At 34.1% G+C, this 18,537-nt stretch overlaps 1 protein-coding gene across 2 annotated transcripts in view; it reads left to right on the forward strand.

Moving 5' to 3' along the window:
- Positions 1 to 10,224, forward strand: part of Remo (Remoulade) — a 338,339-nt gene extending 328,115 nt beyond the window's left edge. For both annotated transcript variants that reach the window (XM_090393156.1, XM_090393157.1), the window contains exon 18: positions 4,170 to 10,224. In XM_090393156.1, coding sequence (XP_090249282.1) covers positions 4,170 to 5,568 — 1,399 coding nt within the window. In that variant the 3' untranslated portion in view covers positions 5,569 to 10,224. The remainder of the gene's footprint in view (positions 1 to 4,169) is intronic.
- The last annotated feature ends 8,313 nt before the right edge of the window (positions 10,225 to 18,537 follow it).

Below are 18,537 nucleotides of genomic sequence, written 5' to 3' on the forward strand. Positions count from 1 at the left end.
TTCGGGATAAATTTGACATATTTATAATTAATTATATTTTTCCGTAAGTTACATGTATTAACACACACTTCTCTTCATTTAAAAGTTTGGACCCTTCTTCATTCATATACAAGATGTCAGAAAGGATGGATAGCTGGAACCCACCTGAATCATGGAAGAGAATAACTTGTATCATGATGATTCGTGCCCGCCATCAAAATAAGGATATTACGACTGCTGCCCAATGCTCCCTGAATACAGTAAAAACAATCAGGCATGAACTAGAGACTTGCAATGGTGACTACGAGGATGTAGCAAGAAGAAAGATCCCTAGCAGACGATCTGATTGCGTTCGTACAGCAGAATTCCTCGCAAATCTGCTGGAACAGGTGTTGAAGAACCCTGGCATTGGAATTCGGGCTTTGTTCGTGGAGTTGCTAACTGTAGTCAAGCCCTGGATAACAAGGGTAGCCAATGGTAGGCCGTATGTATGGCAGCAGGATTCGGCCCCTTGCCACACCTCTGGGAAAAGTCAAAAATGGTTGTCTGAAAATTTCTACGACTTCACCAGTCCAAATGTTTGGCCTCCAAACTCCCCAGACCTTAACCCCATGGATTATTTTGTATGGGGCGCAGTTGAAAAAGACACCAATCGCACTTCCAGTAATACAAAAGCCCAGTTAATGGATAAAATTAAAACAGTTTTTGCGGCCCTTCCCAGGGAGACTGTAGCATCAGCTTGTTCAAGGTTCCGAAGCAGAATTGAAGCTGTGATCGATGCTAATGGTGGTTATTTTGAGTAAATCTTGTTGATAGTATTGTAATTAACTCTGCCTGTAATGTTTTTTTGTCAATTCATTAAATTTAATAGATACAAAGAAGATTTTCTTTTTCCTTACGAAACTGTCAAATTTATCCCGAACACCCTGTATATATATATATATATATATTAATTTTTGTTTCCTTTATATTGTAAATTTATATACATTATGTATGTGTTTTTGTATTCATACAATACTGTATTTTATAATCTAATTGTGAAAAAAAAAAAAAAAATCAAAAATTGAATAAGTTATTTGTGTCCAAGCTTCCCCCCCCGGAAAATTTTCTTTGGACACCTATGTGGCCACATTCTTTATTGAGACACTTGGACAATGCCATTTTAACATCTTGTTTTTTTACTTTTTTTTACTTTTTTTTTTTATAATGACCTCACACATGAAAGCTCACAGGATCTATAACACCACAGTACAAAGTTTGTGCAAGTGATCAAGGAGAAAGAGGCAGCCTATTGATATGTTTCTCCTTAAACAAAGCGTGTTATTGTCTTCTCCATCCTGTTTTTCCAACACTGTGGGTAAAACAGTATGGTGGAGACTGTTCTAAAGAACAGAGGTGGATGGAATCAAGGAAGATGATAAGTTTGTTCAGTATGTTTGGAGTTAGACAGAGTATGGGTGTTAGCCAGTGACTACTCTAGTTCTTGAATGGTTTGGAGGAATGGCAGTGTCCAATTAGGAAGAGCAGTGCCCATGGAAGAAAAAGATCTTCTTTAGAAAAGACACAGTGCAGAAACAGAATGGTTGTTGAGAAACCACACTCACCTCACTTTAGGCAATGCATTCCACTCATTAGTCATTCTCCATGCAAAAATTTGCTTCTCCCTCACCTGCTCACATCCTCCTTATACAGTTTACCAGGATGATTGCTTCTAGCTGTATCCTTGCCCTCCTCTACTCTGTGAAAACTCTCCTTCACCAACTTATGTCTCAGTCTTATTTCCTCTTCTAGTCACAAGGCTCTTAAGTTGCATTTAAGCAATCTCTCCTTGTATATGACATTCCATAGACCTGACACTAACTTAGCAAACCTTCACTGGACCCTCTTCAAGTATATTGCCCTCTTCTGAATATCCTCAAGAATTTTTAGGCAGATCTTGGGTGCACCAATCTGAAATGTTGTAACGATGTTCCAAAGTTGGTTGTATCTGATACTTTTAATGTTTTGAACAGTAAAGAATGCCGGTCAGCTAAAGAAGAGAAAGCAGATCTTGAAAAGAAATTGGAACATTATCAGAAGTAAGAGGGAATGAGGTAGGATCTTTCTTGCAGGTTATAAGGAAGGGCTGAGTTTTTATTGCCTTGAACTTCGTAAATTATCTTTATCCCATTTGAGGACGCTGAGTAGATCAGTGTTCAAGTCATTGGTTATGGAAGATCTTGAGTTTCTATCGTTTGATCGCTACAAGCATTTCTCAAATGAGGAATGAAGAGTACTGTCTTTTGCAAAACTGTGAATAGGATTTGAAATCAGAGGAGAACATCATTGATGTAAAGGAGGAAGAGTGTGGGTGAGAACCCTGGGTACTACAGCATTGATTGAGATGAGAGGAAACTATCTCTTATATATATATATATATATAATTTTTTATTTATTTTATTTTATTTATTTATTTTTATTTTTCGTTTCCACCCACAAAAGATTTTTTGCAAACCTATAGTACATTCATACTGTGGATGGGTGAAGGATGTTTTTATTAATATTTTTATTAATATTTTGGTATCTTTATTCTTTTACATAGTCTTAGATATCCTGCTTTAGAGACTAAACATGGAACTTTTTCAAACTGCTTCAGGCCTTCCATAAGTGTGCAGTGGTGATCGCACACCAGGCAGTGAAATTCATCTTCCACCCAAAGACATTCACAAACATCAATGCCTGTAATGGGATTTGAACCAGCAACCTGTTAGTTAGAGAGCAAAGTTGCTAATTTAACATGTGGTTTGAATGTGGTTCAAAGGCTATATTTTATTAGTATTGTGGCTATCTTTTCAGATGTACCTTGAATGTACGAAATCAGAATAGTGGTGTTCAGTAATGAATGTTACAGTAAATATGCAATCCTTTAGTTAAGGATTGCATATTAAGCCCTTTTTGTCAGTTCTGTCTGAAACTGGTTAATAAGGTTTGCTAAATGGTATTTGCTATAGTGAAAGTCAAATGTTTTATTATAATTATTCACTATTCTGAGCAGAGAATTCTTCTGCTATCGTTGAAGTCCTCCTCCCCTGCCAGAATATGCCACACATTCTGGTTTTTGTTCTTGTTGAGACACCATCCTCATTTTGCCATGTTTCACTGATGTCATTAATTTGTAGACAAATTGAGTCTGTTATGGCACAATCTTTCTTTGTTTCTAATACTCCTCTTATTTGTATATAAACATAGAAGTGCATTTGTAATCTTTAGAGCAGTAGATGTATTATGATTCTCTCCCCCTCCCTCCCATTCTAGTCAGTTGTCAGTAGTAGCATACCATCCAACTTTTGTTCCTTATCTTTACAATTTCCATTTGAATCTATCCTTACTCTCACCATCCCTTATTGTTCTCATTTCCCAGTTTACTTTGTTTATTTTCTCATTGAACAACACCTAGATATGTATATTGACTTAATGACCCTTCTGCACCATCCCTCATTCTCATATCTTTTTGCCACACAGTTTATGCTTTTCCTAGAGATCATTTGTACCCTACTGTCATGCCATCTACATTTTCATCCCTTTTCAAAGCAGATTAAGTGTACGATAAATGTGTGTATTCTTGCATTTCCCAAATCACAAGCCTCTACCCACATACCTACAATATTTTTAACTGCTCGATCTTCTAAGCCATTACTTATTTTAATCACTCTAGCTTTCTTATTTATAATTTTTCTCCATTTTTATACTTACCATGCCTGCCTTTCTTCTCCTCCCTCCCTTCCCTCTCTCTCTCTCTCACACACACTCACAACCAAATGTTTTGTCTTTTCACCCCCTTTTTTTAGCTATCCAGTTATGCACTGTTGTCATAATTTTCCTCATATTCATTTCAGTATGCTTAGCAGTAACACTTGAATCTTCCTCCTATGCTGTAGGGTGGGGTGAAAAACTTGGTTGGTCTTTTAAGTGTTGGCATATTGAGGAGACTGAAGCTGTATTTTGCAGGAGACCTGATTAGTCAAAAAGTTAGTGTGCACTTGCAGTGCAGGTTTTAGATTTCTTTGTGTGTGTGTGTGTGTGTGTTATAAAGAAGATATTTAAATAGTTAAGTGAAAGCTAGAAATCTTTATTTCTAATTGTATTGCAATATAATATTGGTGTTCTGGTCCAGCAGATATTTCATTACATTAAATGTTTGCTTTTTTCAGCTGCTTCTTGTCCTTCAACCCTAGCTTGGCAGCATTTTATGGACCAGCTACAGTACTAGTGTTCTTGTTACTTGTCTTCTACTTATTAGTTTATTGTGTTTTACTTGGAAGGAGTAAAGGACAAAGCATGGGTATGTCGGAAAATACACCTATTACAGAAAATGTTGTGATGGAACTCACTCAGCCATGTGCGAATGATACTCACAGCCAGGCTGATAGCAGTAAAAGTTTAGAAGATACAGAATATTCATATCATTATCAGCTTCGTGCTCATATTGCAGTACTATTTTTATTTCTGTTATCTTGGACTAGTGCATATATGGCAATAGGGCGGCCATTTTTAAATCATATCCCTGCTGATGAATTAATTTTTAGCCTTTTTTACTGTTTGTTCAGTACATTATTAGGATTATTCATATTTTTCTTTTTCTGTTATTTTCGCCATGATGCTTACCATTGTCTAATTATGCTATTCATGAAAAGAAAAACAGATCCAACGATTATTCAGAATTCTGAAGTTCCTGAATCAGTTGCTATGCTCACTGAAGGTGAAATTACAGTACAGTCCATCCATAGCCAAGGATCATCAGTTCATAGTAAAGGGCACAGTCTGTTAACATCATCTCCATCTGAAAGTAGAAATCCGAAAATTTTGCATTCTTATTCAACAGATCACTCTTTCACTGGGGCTGAGATATTTTATGATCCTCGGCAGAGTGTTGTTGCCAGAAGGTTTTTTGAAAAAAACAGACGTCAACAAACAAGACATTTACACAAAAATAACCTGGGAAAAGCACCTGGTGATGTTGATCGGAACAAGAAATATAATAATTTACAGAGTGAATTGCAAATCAGAGATAGTTTACCAAAAAATACATATGATAGATCTAGGATAGAGCAATCTCATCATCATCAGCAGTCAAGTAATGAAAACAAGGATTCTGAAATAGACAGACAAAATTTTTGTGGCTTTGTTACTAGAACTCCTATAGTAGTAACACCCCAAACAAACATTTCGTCATGTTATCAAAAAAGTTCCTGCACAGATTATTCAGACAGCAGCCGACCTCTTGCAGTGATCCATAGTTGTTGTTCAGATTTTGCAGAAGTAACACATGGTAAAAGACAGCCAAGATCTCGGCATCGCTGGAAGAAACGACAGCACAGCTGGGACAGCAGATGTCAATCTGCTAATAGGCATCTTTATCAAGATAGAGAATCTGGAACACCAAGTAACAATTGCACAACAGATATTTGTGGATGTAGGCTACCTCGTTCCAAAAGTGCTTATGAACATATAGCAGGACAAAGGGTTTTAGATGATCAGTTATCATCTTCATCATTAAGTGATCACATTAGAAATCATGATCAGAAATGTCATCAGGAATTGTGTATTTAATTATTAACATGAAAGTTTTTGTATATAAGATGATAATGTAATTTATTATACTCACATGCATGCATAGCTCATTTAGTAACCACAGTAGTTATCATTTATATTTTAAGACCAAAGAATTGACAGTTCTTGCCAAAATGAAGTTCCTGAAATAATTTTGTCATTTTTCTAAGATTTTTGTAACATGCTTATATACAAAATAAATATTTCTGCTGATATTAAATGTACTTTTTGCAGTACCGAAGAGATATCAGTATTTTATGCAATATCATTAAAATATTTTCTTTAAATATTTATTTTTATTGTGAATTATTACCATCATATGTTTTACAAGGAAAACTCAGTGATGTTAGGTAGCTCAAGGCCTTGTTTCTCTCTCCTTCATATGAGAGTGTAATTAAGATACATCTTGTTTTGGGCTAAGATCTATTACTCCAGTATTTCATTAATGAGTCAAGAAATAAATCTGTATTTATTTATAATTAGAAATATAGAAAGTTAGTGGTTTGTTTGGTTTCCAGAAATTCAGTGATATTTAAAATTACTTCAGACAATCAAATATGTTGAGACATTATCCAGCAGTTTACATAATTATGTACTCAATACGAATGTTATTTACTTTTTATAGTCAAAATGATGTTATTACTAATTTCTTTCAAATAATTTTGCCTGTGCTAGAAATTATGCATTTCTAGAATTTCTAAAATTCTAGAAATGCATAAAATTTCTAAAAGCATATTACATATTTAAAAATTTGCCAAAATATATATTTATTTGAGAATAGTGGAAGAATGCAAATTAGACTCTTTATTAGTCATGTTTTTATAGTATGTATGTGAAATATTTTTTCTGTAACAATACATTTATACATTTCTTGTGAAGAATGTGTGTTCATTAAGGTAATGAAAAATATCATATACTAAGATGATTATTTTATGACTAATACAAGAAAAGATATTAAAAAATGGGTTTTTAAGGCTTAATAAAATGCAAATATTGAAATAGCCAACAGGTTTTTGCTGCTTCTGAGGAAGTTCTGTTATCTGAACTTCCTCAGAATTCAGATACTGATTTTACATAATGCAAAGAAATAGCAAAAAAAAAAGTATAAATTGAAGTTTAAAAAGGTATTCATTTGCCTTTAGTTCTGTGCATAATTGAGGTCTGAAAAATTAAAAAGGTCAGATCAGACTTATATAGACCATATAAAATCAATTCCTGTTTTCTATAGGGAACCTTGTGAATGAATTAAATAGATCCTTTAAAATTGAGATAAGCAGTTTCTTTTTAAATATGGCATTATGAGAAGAAGAAAAAAACATGATTGGATTCAGTGTTTAAATAATTTTTTATATTTGAAAAAAATATTTTTAATTATTAGTTCAAATCTTTGTTAGTATATAATGATATAACATCTAGGCTATGTGAAATATTTGATGAGATATTTAATTAGAATAATTTTGGCATCATGAGTATCCTGAAGAATAGAGCATTTTGCATCTGCAAGATGATAGTAAAAGAAAGAACTGGGCATATTATTTTGTCATTTTATCTTTAATGCTTATTCTAAAAATGCAATCCACAAACTTCAGTTTATGGATTGGCAAGGAGCTCAGATATTAGAGACTGTTTCTTCAATTGCATTAGGACACTTTCTATTTGTATTGCTTTATTATTTGAAAGATCTAAATATTAGGAGGCTTATAAACTTGTCTTGTTAAAACACTTACATACTGGACTAGGGCCATTTGTTCTAATGATGCAGCTCTTTCCACTGAACTTAAATATCTTCATCATACTTTCTTGGCCAATGGCTACAACTCCAACAAAATACATAAAATACTACATGGCCCTCGTACTTCTCTCTCCTCAAATACACAAGAACAAAACACTGAACACCACTATTCTGATTTCGTACATTCAAGGTACATCTGAAAAGATAGCCACAATACTAATAAAATATAGTCTTTGAACCACAAAGTTGCTAATTTAACCACATGTTAAATTAGCAACTTTGATCTGCTCTCTTGAGGATAACCTCCATCCCCTGGCATATCCTGTAGTGTATGAAGTTCCATGTGACTGCGATTTGATCTGCTGTGGACAGACAGGAGGATCTGTTAACATCCACCTTGGAGAACATAACAGATACGTTCTATACCATTATTATGGCAAGTCTGGACTGGCAGACCACACTTTGGACTTCCCTTTACACAGGATTAGATGGAAGAAAACAAATGTACTTTATAGATGTCATTACAGGGCAGAAAGATTATTTTTCAAGTCAGCCATGGCTTTGAAACATTCTTCTAAAACTTTGAACAAGTATTGTTGCATTAATTTGCCAAAAATTCGAGAGATTATTATCTTAAGATCAACTCCTGTAATACTTCTTTTTTTTTACAACATTAGAGGGCACTAAATTAGGACTTCAGATCTTTTTTCCATTACAATTTGAATTGTTTTACTTATTCAGTGGCACGTGTTAACAGTAACATGTAATTTATTCTGAAGATGCTGGTTTGAAATCCAGCAAAATATGAACTAGTTAATAAATAACTTTTTTTTTATAATTTAGTTGGTTTGGTATTGTAATACTCCTAAAAATCCTACTCTTTTCAAAAATAACTAGGAATATATAAAATGTAATGTGAAATTTCCTGCAGTCAGACTGGGAGATATTTTGACAGTAGAGAAGGTGAGCATCATAGTGCAATTTCTAACTGTAATGAAAAATCAGGCCTTAGTATGCACATATCTCTTCCACTAACCACAATACCTGCAGATGAAATAGAGCCATAGTACCATACTTAGAAGAAAATTTCTTATCTCAAAGTTTTAAAGAATGTATCACTCACATAACATCACAGATTTATATATATGTGCTAATGTTTCCATATCATATACAGATTAATCCAAAATTTATGCTCATTTTGAAGAATTTCAATGACATCTCCTCCCTTTGCACCAGGAACTGAATTATAGTGTAAATTGTCAAAAAAAAAAATAAAATAAGTGACTGATTTGACTTTTTTTTTTTTTGTAGGGAGTATTTGAAATGTATTACGTAATTTTACTGTTATGAGAAAATAAATAATGATACTGTTGTGTTTGCTGAAGTAGGTTCTTCTGGAACTGACTCATTTCTTTGCAATTGATTATTCTAGCTACTACCATTTTTCCATTCTCAGCATTTGGCATCAGTTTAGGGTATAGCAAACAGCTGCAATTATTCTAATTTTTAAAAATATATTTCCTATTAAAATTTTTTCCCGTATAAAAATAATTTATATTTATAAATTATTTTTATACGGGAAATCATAGAAAATTATTTATATCATAAACAGTTCAGCGTATTACTGTTTTTGCTTTTAAAAAAGTTTCATTTGCTGCTGGTTGCAATTTTTGAAATAAGCTATGTCTTAACTGTACTAAGTTATAGCTTATTTCAGGAGCTATGTCTTAGTATAACTGTTTATTTCAGTTTGTATGAGTGATTTTGGGAAATGGGGTAGGGGAACTGCAGCTCAAAGTATTGTAGATAATATTATAAATTATTATATATATCATGATATGTGTTACAATTTTTCCTGTAAAGAGAGAATGTGCAAATGTAAAAACTGTTGAAGCAATTTCCACCTAGGATTATGAATAAACTGTGAAAAAGGAATAATTTAGAACAAACAGTAAATCTGAATGCAGTTATCTTCAATGAAGTTCTTTAAGAACAAAAAAATGCATTGTCAGCTAACTGTGATTAAGGTAAACATGACATTGCTTTTCCAGCCTGATACAATATTTATGTGCAGCAAATGATTACAACCATTTCCCATACCAAGGATAACTTTTAAAAAAATAAAAATATATTAAAGTTTTTAAGTTTCTCTTATTTTGTCCTACCATTAAGAACAAATATTATATGATACAAGGACTAGAATTATATATAGAGCCTGTTCCATATCTCTATTTAAAACTTAAGCTGCCTTGCTTGCTGAAGAATTGTGAATTTCCTGTAATGACTTTTAATGACACTTTCTGTAGCACTATAAATCCTAGTTAATCTGGTTTTAATTATTTTTCTGAGTCTAAATGATTATTATACCTCAACCATATATTGGTGAATGTGTAAATAGATCTTGGCCACTAGGGAGGCCAACCGTTTTTCGTATTATTTTTTTCTGATATATTCTTTGCATTATGTAAACCATTATCTGAACTCCAAAGAAGCTACCAGATATTAGGTTACTTTAGTATTTGTATTTTAATAACAGCATTAAAAGTACTTTTTCTTAATAATTATTGTTATAAAGTTCTATAAAAAAACAAGAAAAAGTTATTGAATAATAATTCAGGTTGTTGAGATATTATTGTGGATGTGCCTTATTGATACTTTTTTGGACCCGAATGACAATGAGCATATATTTTAGTGTCTAAAAAAGTCTTGTTTAAAGAATAAATTTTTCAAGTGCATGTTGGATGTTCATTATAATAAGCTTTAGAAAACCATAGAAAAAGTGAAATTTTCACATGGTGCTGTTTATATGCATATATGTATATATTCTCCTTTCTGGTTTGGTGTGTGATGCATCGCTAATTATTGGCACTAGTTGTGTATGTTAGAGACGTGTGTCTGTATGTCATGTGACATGATTCTAGAGGTATTAGAAGCAAGCAGATAGGAGTGAATATGATAAAAAATATATCACTGGAAAAAAATTAAATATTTTCCTTAAGTAAAATTAAATAATAATTATTTTACTGGAATGTAATTTTTGACTTTAATGTAGTAATTATCAGTATAAAACGTAGCATGGTCCTAAATATAACAACTCTTTGGAAGGCTCAAATAGTTGTTTAAATCAACTAATATACTTATTAATATTAATAAGACATATGGAGATTGTTTATCAACATGATCTCCCAGAACTGGGTAAATAAAGTTTGGTCCAATAATGTTTACCCTTACATATGTATCTATTGAAATACAATGACTGTATATATATATATATATATATATTACTAGTTACATGAATGGTGTTGGATAATCTCCTTCCCTCTCCAAGCACATGTAACAGATCAGATTATCATGAAATACAGGAAGAAGGGTTGCTTCTTCCTCCATTGTGAAATACAGGATTCAAGGTTGTTACAAAGTAATAACCTTTCTTCCTCTGTATTTCACGTGTTTTATCCAGTTTGCCATCTGTACTTTACAGGAAGAGGATAAAGTTAGACACATTTGTAATGGATTATGAAGCTTGTGACCAGAAGATTGACAAGATAACAAGTGCATGTTACTCAGATTAATAGTATATACACATAGTAATATCTGTCAATTGGTCATGCAGCATAGTACGTGCTGCATACTATGCAGCACGTACTATTGAGGTTCATATATTTTATTTCTTAATTAGTAGGATTCTATTTTTCAGCTGAGAATCCAAGGTTCCAGGCGGGGGAACTAATTGAAGGTAAGAAAGGAATAGACTAAACTAGGAGATCCATTTTTGTGTTAAGATTGAAATGTTATTTATTGGCAAGAGGTGAAAAAGACACGGTTGAATTTTGAGGATGCTGAAGTTATTTAGTAGTTATTTCGTTTCTTCCAATTTGAAAATATATAATTATATTAACATATATTATGTTAATTATTTAATTTAATAACAGTACTTATAAGAAGTTTTTAGATTAGAAAATACATGGTTCTTACATGTATGAAGAATTCTTTTTTATCCCAAAATGATTATAAACAAATGTAGATTTGTTTATAATCCTGTGCATAGGTGGAATGTTGGGTGGAAATGCTCATAAAATATATATACACCTAAACCTCTTTTTACATGATAGATGCATTCCTAAAAATTATGCGTAAATAGAATTCGCGTAAAAAGAATTACTGACTCCACAGAAAAAGTGAAGATTGGTTCCAAACCTGAAATATAAGCAAAATAATGAAAAAAACAAACATTAAATTCGTTAGGATCATAAGATTTTTATTTACATTTCATGGAGAACACACATACATATAATGAATTTTAATAACTTTAAAAAAAAACATATGCATTTCAGTTGTTTGCTAAGGATTCTATAAAAAAATTATGTTATTCGTTATCAGTTTCTGACAATAAACGCGAAAGCTTTCGTTTTCATGAGACTGTAATATCACTAGAACTACTAGATATGGTATTATCGTCATCGACTTCTGCCTCAACTTGTGGAATTCTTCTTGTCATGTCTTGAACAAAAGTACCACTGGTTGTTTCTGTAGTTTTAGGCATGAACTTAGTTATTAATTGCAGTGTTGATGCTTTAGATAAGTCGCGAAATAATTCTCTGTATGAAGACATTAACAACTTAAGCTCACGTGAAAACTTCCCAGCACATTCTTCATTTGGATCATGTCGGGCAAAATAATTGTCTAAATTACTAGCCAGTTTAAGACCTTCTTTAATAATATCAGCAGTAAAAGTAGGATTATCTTGATCATTATTATTAAATTCTTCGCTTTCAGGAGTCTCAGAAACAATCTCCACTATTTCGTCTTCGCTAAGAGGTTTATCAATTAACAGTTCTTTGATATCTGCCGACGTAAGATCATCGAATCCTTCTCTGCCAATTTCACATGCCAAACTTATTATATTGGGGAATTCTGCAGTATGATTGAAGGGAACAGAAGCATTCTCTTTAACACATGCGTGCCAAATAGCTTTCCAGCATCCATTCATAGTTTTTGGTCTCAATTCAGATAACGATAATTGATCCTGATCAATACAATTCATAATTGAAAATTTTTTCCACACATCCATAACTGACAGTGTTTCATCATCATTTAGCTTATTCAAAACGTACTGAAATGTTTGTCTGACATAATATGTTTTAAAAGTCACAATTATACCCTGATCTAGAGGTTGTAGCAATGATGTGGTATTGGGCGGCAGAAAAAAAAAATTGCACATTTGGGTGTTCTATGGCAGGATGACCAGGTGCATTATCAAGAAAAGCACTTTAAATTCGAGACCCTTGTCATTCAAATAGTGTCTAACTTCTGGCACAAAATGTTTGTAGAACCACTCAGTGAAAATATCAATGGTCACCCAAGCTTTTTTTTTTGGCCATCCAATGAACTGGCAATTTTTGAAAATCTACGCCTTTCATTGCCTGTGGTCTTAACGATCAATTTATGAGCAATGGTTTTAACATTCGATCTCCTAAAGCGTTCGAACAAAATAGGAGTGTTATGCGATCCTTTGCTGCTTTGAACCCACCAAAATTTTTTAGCCTTTTTGATACGTAAGTTCTGTTTGGCATTTTTTTCCAGAAAAGGCCTGTTTCATCCATATTCCAAACTTGTTCACGAGTGTAACCTCCATCTTCAATTATTTTAGCAAGTTTTTGTGGAAATGCTTTAGCAGCTGTTTCATCAGCAGAAGCAGTTTCACCTTTAATTTTTATATTATGAAGAGCATGTCTTTTAACAAATTTAGCCAGCCAACCATTGCTTGCATGAAATTCATATTTTTTCCTTGATTGAGATGAAGTATCTGGTTGCAGTTTTTTAATCTGTTCATAAAATCTCAATGCTGATTGCTTGATGGAATTTCCGTCAACTGGCATTCTTTTTTGTACATTATCTTCTATCCACATCACTAAAGCTTTTTCGGCCTTTTCTAGAATAATATCTCTTGTGTATAATGATAATTTTGCACTCGATTTTGTACCAGAACATACTGCTTTTCTAATAGCCTCTTCATTTTTCTTTATAGATCTGACAGTTGATTCACGGACTCCAAAATACTTACTCACAGCCGTTCGCACCTTCCCCAATTTTGAAGACTCTCTAAAATTTGAATTTTTATATCGAAGGAAACGGCTTTCCTTTTTTTTTTTTTAATATCGGCAACATCATGTGAGGGCTGGATTAAAATCTGCGGTTAATGAAATGAAAGTATGAAAATTACATATAGCTTACCATTTACTATTTCTTGGCAAAATTATTAATTTTATAACGCGATTTTTATTTTGATTTCACTTAAAAAATGCAAATGCAAAAAATGCGGTAACTGTGTTGTCTACTCAAACACCAAATTCAAACTGCTAAGAACTGCTTTTTTTATGTGCAGTCAGTTATGTAATTTCAGGGAATTCCCAATAAATGAAATTCGTAAGAATTTAGAATTTTCTTAATTGAAACGAGATTGCAATTCTATGAAATTCTCAGAATTTTTTTAAATTATGGATTTTTTCCTAACTTAGAGTTTAGGTTAGTCGCGTAAAAAAAAATTTTTTTTTTTTTTTGATATCCCAATTCGCGTAAAAAAAATTCGCATAAAAAGAGGTTTAGGTGTGTATATATATATATAAATGAAGAATTTTCCAAAGAATAGAGAAGCATGAATAAAGAAAGAAAAAGTTAATTCAGCAGATTTGTAATGAACTATATGGTTCAACAAAACAACTTGGATTTTTTTTTTAAATAGAAATTCTTAATAATACAGATTTTATAATTGAAATCCTTATCACACTATGGGTCTTTGTTTTTAATATCTTTAAGGCATTTTCTTAGAGCTTAAAAAAAAAAAAAGCAACTGATCCTGTTTTTTTAAAGCCAATACAAAATTACTAAATTAATTTTAAAAAAAAGAAAGAAACTTGTCACATAGAAGAAAACATCGCTCGAATCATCCAAAGAGGCATAACTTAGTGAAATGGTTTGCAAGATTAGAAAAATCTGAGCTCCATGTTGTTATTATATTGGTATCTCCTCCTGGCATCACACTTTGCCTCCAATGCACACATAACTGACAATGGCAAATGCCCTCCAGTCATTCCAACTGCCAAACATACAATGTCCCCCTATATCCTTTTGCCAAAAAGACATCACAAACATGCTGTCTAAATTAGACACAAAAAAGTCTCCTGGCCCAGATGTAATTCCTCCAATTATTCTGAAGGTCTGTGCATCTGAACTAACTCCTATCCTGTGTCACCTGTACACACACTCTTACTTCACTGGTATATATCCAACCCATTTCTAAAAAGGGTAAAAAATCACTGCCATCTAACTACTTCCCTATCTCACTCACTTCAGTCCTATCTAAAGTAATGGAGAAAATCATCAACTCTCAAATCCTCATCTACCTTGAAGGTACCCAGCTATTAAGCGACCACCAGTACGGATTCCGCCAAAGCTGTTCAACAGGAGATCTACTCTCATACATCACCCATCACTGGACAAGCGCTATGGAGAAATTCGGTGAATCCCAAGTAGTTGCACTTGATACTCCAAGTGCAACTACTTTGACCGAGTCTGGCACAAAGGCTTACTAAGCAAACTCCCATCATTTGGACTGCCTCAGGACTTCTGCAGATGGATTGCCAGTTTCCTGTCTGGACGCACACTATGTGTGATGGTAGATGGCTCCCTATCCTCTCGCCATCCAACTAAAGCCAGGGTCCCTCAAGGCACAGTTCTCTCACCAACCCTCTTCCTTCTATATATCAATGATCTACTTCAGTTGACCTCTAACCCAATACACAGTTTGGCAGATGACAGCATACTACATTCCTCCCTTTCATTTGACAAACCCTACCCTACACAACTCACTTCAACCCACAGAACATCAACCACCACTGCCCTTAATTCTGACCTCCAAGCCATCCTCCGATGGGGCTCAGACAACCTTGTCAACTTCAACGCTAGTAAAACCCAGTTCTGTCTTATTTTTGATAGCACTCAAATTCCCAGACAAGATGAAATTTCTCTTCTCGGAATTACCTTGACATCAAGTCTCGCCTGGCATAAACACATCACAACCATTGCATCCTCAGCTTCCAAAAAACTAGGTTTTCTCTTTCATTCGAGATGCTACTTCACTTCTAAACAGCTGTTAACACTATAGAAGTTACAAATCTACCCAGCTATCGAATACTGCTCTCACATCTGGAGTGGGGCTCCAAAATGCTTGACTCAACACAGAGAAGAGCAATTAGACTAATAAATGACCCATCCCTCAACAACTCGCCCCCCTCCCACTTTCACATAGACGCTTGGTCTCTGCAATCTGTATATTCTATAAATACTTTCATGGGAAAGGTTCATCTGAAACAGCATCAATAATTCCCCCACCCTGTACCAAGCCCATTGGAACACATATACAGCTGCCACCCAACATCCTTTTATAGTACACCTCGAAACCCACAGAACAGTTTCTTCTTCTCCTCCTCATTCATTCCTGTTACTGCAGTACTGTGGAACAGTCTTACCTCCCCCCTGACGTATTTCCCAAGGAATACAATATACAGGCTTTCAAATCAAATGTAAACAAGTTTATCCTTTCACAACCCAACCCATCATATAGGTTGACCAGCCAACCTCCTGTATATGGGCCCAACATAAAAAAAAAATAAATCTCCATGGAGTCAGAAGGCTCATCACAAGAGATCCACACAAAACCTATCATACTTCTCCTTAAATTCTTCCACTGTCAGAGCAATCACAATTTATTCCGGCAATTATTTCACTCATTCACTACTCTCCCAACAAATGTAGTCCTCACACTTTTACACAACTTCCAGGGATAGCTTTTAGTTTTTTCTCTATTCGTCACAAATTGAAATATTTCATTTGTGTCAATTTCATAGAACTCATTTACTGACTGATAAGTTTCTATCATGTCCCCTTCTTTCCCTGTCAACTAAACTTTACAACTCGTATGCCTTCATCCTATCAAGTATTCAGCAGACCTCTCAGCAGCTTGGTCGCTCGTCCCTGGGTCCTCTCCATCTCCTCTTGATCCCTAAGAAACTCAATTGAGTAAATCTGTAGTCAACTGCGTTTAAAAAAAAAAAAAAACTATGCCCCCCAGAGGAGGGTGTGTGTGTGTGCGCACAAAACAATGATCAGTATTGTTATTTATTTTGAGCATAACCCCAGCATGTACTCGATTATCCAGGAGTTATACTTGAAAATAAACAATATTATTAACTTATTTCTATATTATATGGCATTAAAAACACTTGTCATTAATATATTAAGTTATAAATTTAAAAGTTCTAATTTTTAAAATATCTCTCTGTGCTACCAAAAAATTGTAAGAACATCTTAGGTTTACTATAATAATATACATAAAAACTGTCAATATTGATTTGTGAAAAGTATATGGGTAGGGGCCACAAGAATATTTTTTAATTTATTTAAATCATCATGCAGGGATATCCACATCACTTTTATCAACTATTTGCTCCCCTAGTTTTGCATCCTCTCTTAAATCATTCCCTATATCATTAACATACAAATCAAGAGAGTGGCCACTGTATAGAGCCTTGAGGCACTCTTGGTCTCCTAGATTTGACTTCACTGTGTACTAATATTTGGTATCTGTCTGTCAGCCACTTCCTTATCCATTCCCATATGCTCCAACTTATGTTAGTTTTTCATGTGGTATTTTGTCTGATGTCTTTACAAAAGTTCAGTATTATGGTGTAGCCATGATAATTCTGCTTATCTAATTTTTCTAAAAGGTCCTGCTACTACAGGACCTTTTACAAAGCCATGCTGCCCACTGCAGAGTATCATTCCTGTCTACCCATCAATGGATTTTACTTTTAACCAATTTCTCCAATAATGTAACCAGTCCTGAGGTATTACTCTGTAATTTGCTACTTCTATCTTGGAGCCACCATTATGTAATGGAACCGTCTTCTCTTTCTTCTCTTGGAACCTTTCCACTGCTGAGACTTAAATTAAACAAGTTCATCAGATGCGCTGCCACTTCTCTTGCATATTCATGTAGCACACGGGACAACGTGCTAGTCCCACTGTTGTATTCATGTTGATATTTTTCCATATGCTGAGCACCTCCTGTTCATTAACCTCTGTTCTCTCATCAGTCTGTCATGTCAGTAATTGCAAAATATCCACACGGATGATACATCCTTGCAAAGTGATCACTTAGGAACTGAATTATGTCTTCTGCTTCTGTCACATTCCAACCAACAGGACTAATTAGTCATCCTTCCATAATCATTCTTCCTCATACTTGCTACAAAACAAAAAAACTTGTGTTAGATTTACTTTTTTGCTTGCTTAGTTAATTTTCTCTCATAATCTGATTTGGACTTTCTTACCATACTAGTCAGCCTTCATGTCAACACGTACCAGTCATGTGCATGCTGATTGCCTTTTTCTTTATATTCCTTCCACAGTGTTTTCTTTTTTTTTCACAGCGTTTATATCTCTACTCACCACCAAACCCCCACTTGGTTTAACTATGTAACCATGAGTATGCAGTCTGATATTGCTTCTGTCAAAATCCCTTACCAATCCATGCACTACTGACATGACACTACCCCAGGCTGCCTCCTAAGTCTGTCATTATTTTCAGCTTTATAGTTGAACAAGAAACTCCTCTTTTCTTGACAGAATTCCAGATGCTTAATACCCTTCCAGAACGAAACTGTGTGATCACTTTTCCTGATTGGTGGGAGTATTTACCTTGGTTATCGATACATCTTTTGATGCTATTACAAGATTCAGCACTTTCAAATCTCTGCTTTCCACCTCCTCTCTATCGCATGCTGTTTCAGGTAATTATCCTTTGGCAACTGTAGAAATCCCATTTCCATCTTACCGTATGTTATTTTCTCCCTCCAATCTGTGTCTCCCTAGTTGAAGTCCTCCATAATTGTTTGGCCTGCATCTTTTCTGCTAATTCATTTGCATGGCACTCAAATATTTCTGTGTATCCCATTATATATTTGTTATGTTTACCTCTACCTTGCACTGGTTAGCCTCAGATGAACAGTCTTCCTTAGTCCTAAAATCCTCCTTAACTTCTATTCTTGGTGTAGTTCAGTCCATATAAATACATCACCTTCTGTCACCCAGATTTCACTGATGCCTATAATTTTAGGTGAAATAGATCTGCCAATGCCAAAAACTTCTCTTCTATTTCTGATACATCTGGCATTCAT

The sequence above is a fragment of the Typopeltis vanoorti genome, chromosome 5 (genome assembly GCF_054136105.1).
Source record: "Typopeltis vanoorti isolate ZY-2024b chromosome 5, IOZ_Tvanoo_1.0, whole genome shotgun sequence".
NCBI lineage: Eukaryota > Metazoa > Arthropoda > Arachnida > Uropygi > Thelyphonidae > Typopeltis > Typopeltis vanoorti.